General features: G+C 37.5%; 1 protein-coding gene across 2 annotated transcripts in view; it reads right to left on the bottom strand.

The window, feature by feature from the left end:
* Positions 1 to 1477: 1477 nt before the first annotated feature.
* SPATA7 (spermatogenesis associated 7) overlaps positions 1478 to 6947 on the bottom strand; it is a 46402-nt gene continuing 40932 nt past the window's right edge. For both annotated transcript variants that reach the window (XM_063290195.1, XM_063290196.1), the window contains 2 exons: positions 4460 to 4517; positions 1478 to 2262 (listed from right to left, as the gene is read on the bottom strand). In XM_063290195.1, coding sequence (XP_063146265.1) covers positions 1801 to 2262; positions 4460 to 4517 — 520 coding nt within the window. In that variant the 3' untranslated portion in view covers positions 1478 to 1800. The remainder of the gene's footprint in view (positions 2263 to 4459; positions 4518 to 6947) is intronic.

The following is a 6947-nucleotide window of genomic DNA, read 5'->3' as shown; positions in this document are numbered from 1 at the left end:
GTAGCTCTAAAGTGGGCACCATGTTCCTTCAATAAATTTAGAACTTCAAAGTTCATTTGAGAACACAGCTTTCAGTCGAACAGAAAACAGATTTCTGAATATAAAACAAAGATTTCAAGAGTTAAAATTTTCAGCTCAGCACATTCATAAATCTTATCTGAGCCAGATACAAATACCAGTTGGATTCAGTGTGGTCACATTATTAGCTTACCCTTGATTAACTCAATCATGGTTTGTTTCTCCTGAATCTTTCACCAAAAGCTGGCTAGCTATGGCCATTCCATCCAGCTGCAGATTTAAGACACAGGCCATTTAAATTCCTTTGCTGTCAGTGTGTCTTTTTTCTAAAGTTTCCATTTAAGCTACTTTGGATAAGAAAACTATAAACTTTAGGAAATTGTATTACCATTTTCTCTTTCCTCCCATCATTTTCATTTGCTTTTGGATCATGTCCCTTAGCTTGTTAAGTCTGTGGACAACTACATTTAAAAATTGTTCTTTCATAGAGCTTTTGTCTGAAAAGCAGGTAAACATACCTATTTTCCAGTGTTATCAGTAGGTGGACACTATTTTCATAATTCATTCAGCAAAGACTATTGGAGCAATGCTGTGTTATTCCTGAATGCTTTCTGGGAAAAAAATAGTTGCTGTAACAGTTCTTTGCCCTAAGACCAAGAGAAGCAGCAAAGAAGCAGGAACAAAATGGAACTCTTCGTTTTCCACCTTCAAATAGACCCATTACCACCCATGATGTCATACAGCAGCATCCACAGGGAGGTAACAGATCCGTGAGTCTGTTGAAAGCATCAGACTATTGCGACACCAGCCCCATTCCTTTTGTGCATATATCATATGGTTGAATGCATGTGCATATGTATGCTTGTGTGGTTCTGCTTTTGTCTTTTGCACAACCTTTCTTCCTGATACCTAGAGTGAATGTAAATTAAAATCTAACAACTGGAGTCCCTCAAGGTCTTCACACCCTGTTTTATGTGGTGGGAACTTTATTATGGAGCCTATTTGGGGAGGGTCACCAATTTATGCAATAAAACACACTGCTTGCATTTGGACTGTTGTCTAAAGGCTTGACTGATCAGCGTATTAACCATCCCTGATAAAGAACTACTATCATCATGCAAACAGCAGTAGGTTAACCTTCTCCTTCCAGCTGCAAATAAAAGGAGACATCAGACAAATGGTTAACACTATGACTGTGTGATCATCCATCGTTTGTAAGACAGAGGCTGGAATCAGGCCCTCACATCAACTAACCCACGCTTTAAAAGCTGAAAGGATTAGTCCATCTGAATATTGCATTTGACAGGAGGGTTCTTTTCCATTAAAAATAGGCAAAACAAAACAGCATGTATCAATAGATATTTGTACAGATATAACAAATTATTGGATTAGGGTGTGTATTGCAAAGGAATTCAGAAGGGCAGGCATATTAATTTAGAGGCGGTTTTTACTACTGCAGATATTATATTCATTTATTATAAATGAATTTTGATAAATATACTGCCCTTTAAAATAAACATTATATCCCAAAACTATACGCCCAGGTTTTTCAGCAGTTAATAACTTTACATTATATTACATGTGACAAATTTGTCTGCTGTCTCTTACAATAGTTTAGTGCCCAGTTCAGAAGAGTCTGGCTTAATATTTCAAGCCCTTTTGCAATAGCACCCAAAGAGAAAATTTTGATTTGCTAGCATTTTATTTAATTTTCGAAGTTCAGATCTCTGCACTGCTGACTAGATGAACTGCCCTGCTTGGTGCTCTGCTGCTGGTTGTTTACTACGGGGCACTGTCCAAAGAGATGGGAAGGTGTTCCGCCATGCTTCCTTCCAGGTCATCAACTTCTGTCAAAGATTCACTTGTTTCAAAGTCAGCATCATATGTGGTTGAACTGCATGTTGGTGGCAATGGACATGTGGTATCTGGAGGTTCATCAGTCTTCAAGGAGGGGAGATTCAGCTCCATGTTCAGTAATTCTTTGGTATCTTGGGAAATTTCATCCTGGTCTTCCACTTTCTGGAATTTATTTTTCTGTACAGTGGGGTCACTTGTTATTAAATCCATTGCATTTAAAAGCTCCTCACTTTTTGACACTTTGCTCTGGGCTGTACTGGGAAGTTGAAGGTGCTCTGCTGGTTCATTCCGTGGAGGCACGTATGCGTCGGACACTCCTACAGACTTTTCCTCCTTGCTGCAGCCCAGGTCTACTTTTAGAATCTCCAGCAGGTGGCGCATTTTGCTCTAAGAGAGGAAGAGCAAAAAGGTTAGATAATGGTAATTAAAAAAATCATGCCCTGTAAGAAAGAATTTAAAAATTTTTTAAATCCATCCAGAAGTTAATCAAAGGGTTATTTTTGTGAATCAATGTCACGAGTACTGATGGCGAGCAGGAGGGGGCCTCTATCCAGGGGGAAAACGCATGTGTAGTACTGAGGAATTAAGCAGCCATTCAAAGAGACACAGATCAGACCCGCCTTGACTTTCGGGGTTTATCTGTCTTTTAGAAATAATGTGATTTTGGTTTAAAATAGAGTAAGGATTGAAAATTGCTGTATATCCTTGATGTTTAAAATTGGAAGTCACTTCTTTTTGTAATCTATTTTTTAAAAATTTCTCTTGTGTTTTCACTTTTTTAGTTCTTTTTTTGTAGTTTTTTGTTTTTCCCACGCTTCTTCAGTTTGTTAGGATTGATGTCCTAACAGTCAGAAATCATGCTGAGACAAGGAGTAGGTCTCTAGTGTTTATTACTGCTACATAAACAGAATCCTAACAAACTGAAGAAGCGTGGGAAAAACCCAGACAGATAAACCCCAAAAGTTAAGGTGGGTCTGATCTGTGTCTCTTTGAATGGCTGCTTAATTCCTCAGTACTACGCATGCGTTTTCCCCCCTGGATAGAGGCCCCCTCCTGCTCGCCATCAGTACTCGTGACAATCAACTTGGGTAGTCATGCAGTAGGAGCTGATATCAAAGAAATGCTTATTACCTTGCAGGGTATAGCTAAAAACAGTAAACTTCTTAAACATTCTTAAGAGGGATATGGTTTGTTTGTTTATATGAAATCAAATACAGAGAGATTGGGAGAGGTTGTATAAAAGACAAGCAATAATTTAATTTAATTAATTTAATTTGTATTTATTAATCAAAGTTATTAATCAAATTTATATGGCCACCCATCTCACGAGAGTGACTCTGGGTGGCGTATAACAACGCAATAGAACAATAAATATATATAGCTAAAATCATTATATAATAATAATTTAAAACATTAATTTATTAATCAAATTAATACATTATGCCATCCAACTCCCAACAACTCTGGGAGGCTCACAACTATGAATATTACAGTAAATCAAAGGAAGAAAGATAGAAAGGACAACAGACCAGATAGGAATGAAGCGAGGAGTCTCCCTCTCCCTTGCCAAAGGCCTGGGTGAAGAGCCAGGTCTTCATGGCTCTTCTAAACAACAGCAGAGTGGGGGCCATCCAGATCTTGGGGAGGACCTCATTCTAGAGGGCAGGTGCTGCTACAGAGAAGGGGCACTTCTGGGGTCCCGATAGGTGGCACCGTTTAATTGAAGGAACCTGGAGCTCATCAACCCTCTAAAATGGAATCAGCTGGGCAGATACTATGGGAGACAGGCAGTCCCTCAAGTAAGTAGGCACAGTGCCATGTAGGGCTTTAAAGGTAACGACCAGCAACTTGAATTGCATTCTTCAAGCAGCAGCTGCAAGTCAAGGAAGCTTCATACATACATGATATTAATCCAGTAAATTTCATTAGTAAATGAGCAACATGTTCATACATTTATCACTTTGTGTGAGTGATAAATGAAAGCAGAGTATACTTACTAAAATATATAATCCTGGAATGATGGCTTATTCCACCTAACCATTCAGGATTACAGTTATCAATGTGGCTTGTTTGGGCAAGATAAAGTCTCCTTTGAATGAAATTTGACTCTGGGTGACTAAATGGAGTTATCCATGTTGTTATCATAGCAACAACATGGACATATTTGTCTTCTCCTGGGATGTTTTTTTGACTTCCCAGTTTAGTCTACAGCCCTGAGGTGCTCTGGTGTTTGCCTATATAATTACTAACCCAATCTAATCCTGCTTCTATGTCAGATGTACCTGCTTGCATACTGTACATGGTTTGGATGCCACAAGAAACTATCCCTGTCTGCTTCATTTACTTCATTATGTGGAAGAAGGAGCAAAGCAGAAACTGACAGCAATGCATGCATTAGCAAGCTGCTTTTTCAGAGGGTACTTTCCTAAGTGAGGAATCCTGACTAATGGTTGTAAGTAATGAAGCGAAATAATTATTTAGAAAATCAGAAACAAATATTCTTCAGCAAACATTTTGAGATTTTTGGGAATTAATTTTCTTACTTTTAGCACTTTTAAAATGGTCTTTCATATATGCAGTATACCTTATCTAGATGGTTCTTGTTTTGTTCTATGTGACGTTCAAACAACCTTTCCAAAGCCCTTTAAAAAGCAAAAATATTTGAAAATTACTAAGTGTTTTTTTCAAAAGAAAACTATTAAAAATATCAACTCCAAAATATTAATATATTTTCAAAAATAGAAACAAAATAGTTCTCCCACTCAAGAGTTAAATTCTTTTATCCTTAGCCTTCTGATCTTTTTTTCCCATAGAAGTCTTATTTTCCAATCAAAGAGAATAGGTGCACTGAAGATGTTGCCTAGTCTGGCAGTGAAACGTCTGCCAGAAAACAACCAAGCTCAGAGAGCACCAAGGACTCCACAGTCATATTTTCTTTTCCTGCAGTGATCCTGCTTTCACTGTGAAGTTTCTTTCTCATCTTTCCTATTCTTTCATGTTCATTTTTCCCAAGCTCTACTCTTTTTTTAAAAAAGAACTTTATTAAATTTCAGAAAAAGATAAAAGCTACAGAAAAACAAAAAACTACAAAAAAAGAACTAAAAAAGTGAAAACACAAGAGAAATTTTTAAAAAATAGATTACAAAAAGAAGTGACTTCCAATTTTAAACATCAAGGATATACAGCAATTTTCAATCCTTACTCTATTTTAAACCAAAATCACATTATTTCTAAAAGTCAACCCCTTAGCACATTATAAAAATCGCTAAATACCATTGCTCCCTCCCCTTATATTAAAAGAAAAGAAAAGAAAAAGTATAAATCACCTAATCAACTTCCCCCATCAAAAATAACAGTTACTTCATTATTCCCTTCCTACTACTATTCCTGCCTACTGTAATAAAGATCAAAAATAAAAAAGCATGTAAATTGTCTGCCATTATAATTAATAATACAAGAAACATGAATTAATATTAATTTTTTTAAAAAACCTTAATCCCAATCATTAACGATAAGTAAAATCATCCAAAGCCAAAAGACCATCCAGACAAATATTTTTAGCCCTTTAACCCACTTAAAAATAGACCAAAGCATTTACATATCCCCATAACAGAGCTATTTTCTTAAAAGAAATCAAACAGCCCAACTGCTCCCCTCACAAACACTGACTTCTCTTCAAAAAACCCCCCATACATAATAACCCCTTCGTTTTCATAACATTCCATCAGAAAGTCAAATTCACTCATGTCTTGCAGCTCAATTTCTCCTCTAAACTTCTTCAATTCAGCACTGTCAATTTCATCGGGCATTTCAACAGGAGCCCCAATCTCACTCTTAAGAGGCATTTCCATCGCTGTTAGATTCTTCAGATTCATCCCCAACATCCCCAACCGGATGGCACATTTCAGACCACATATTGTCCACAATGCTCTGAATGTCTTGCATAATAACTTGGCAGGAATCAGAAAACATCTGCTTAATATCTCAATGGAAGTCAGAGAGAGCCTGGTTAAGAACATCCATGTCTCACGCAGTAAATTATGGCACCCCCCTGGATACTTAACTGACAAAAGTTAGAGGTAATGGAAAATTTCCGAACTGAGCTAAGATAAGATACCAGACAGTTCCTCAGAGAAACTAGCGGCAGGAAAGTAAAAGTTCAGAACGGCAGATTCAATGTGTAGGAAAAATGCTAAAATCTTCAAAATTAGCACAAAAATAATTAACAGGGAGACGATAATATACTCTCAACCTTCATAGTATTGGATGGAGAGCAAAATTCAAAGCTTAAAAAGATTTAAAAAAAAAATTAATCACAAAAATAATAAGCACAAATAGAGACTGTTTCTCCTTAATGTAGAAAGCCTCTCTTAGGGTACAAATACTTTTAAAAAATAATAAATTGGGTGCTTTAGAAATGGGGTGGCTGGATTTAATGTTCCTTGAAGGCAGCAGCACGGCTTGGAAATGGTGACGTCTCAGCATCCTGACAAACTCTTACCCATTGATCGTGAACGCTGTTTACGATCTTCTGGCTGCAATTCACCGTCCGGAGGACAAATGGGTCAATTCCAAGTGTTTTCCTTGATCCAGAAAAACGTCCCTGGGCTTCAGGAGAAACCAGCCTGAGCCCAAAAAAACTGCCATGATGCCAGTTCTGCCTGCAGAGCTTGCGGGCACAGCTGTTCAGTCTGCCATGTCCCCACCAGAAGTCCCAAGCTCTACTCTTGAAACTACCAAATAATGGCCTGTCCCACATTCAGAATGTCTTATCACCTTGTATCTTTCACTGATTCTCCCAGTTATTCTTCATAAACCATCAAATCAGCCATGCCTGTAGACTTACATTCATTCCTTTGCCAGGCATGTGCATGAATAGACTGGTGCTTAAACCACACATTCTAAACCAACAGACCTTTTTCAAGCAGTTACCCTTCTCATTCATTCGTGGGTCTCTGAATAGCCTAGTCACTTTTTGTTCTCTCTCTCATCTTATTCCCACCTACCCATTCATGTCACCTAGTAAAATAATTTTTCCTCTGGATTGCATTTATTCAGAATGTTGCACATTT

This window comes from Candoia aspera, chromosome 1 (assembly GCF_035149785.1).
Source record: "Candoia aspera isolate rCanAsp1 chromosome 1, rCanAsp1.hap2, whole genome shotgun sequence".
Taxonomy (NCBI): domain Eukaryota; kingdom Metazoa; phylum Chordata; class Lepidosauria; order Squamata; family Boidae; genus Candoia; species Candoia aspera.
This window is presented reverse-complemented; position numbering and strand designations above follow the sequence as displayed.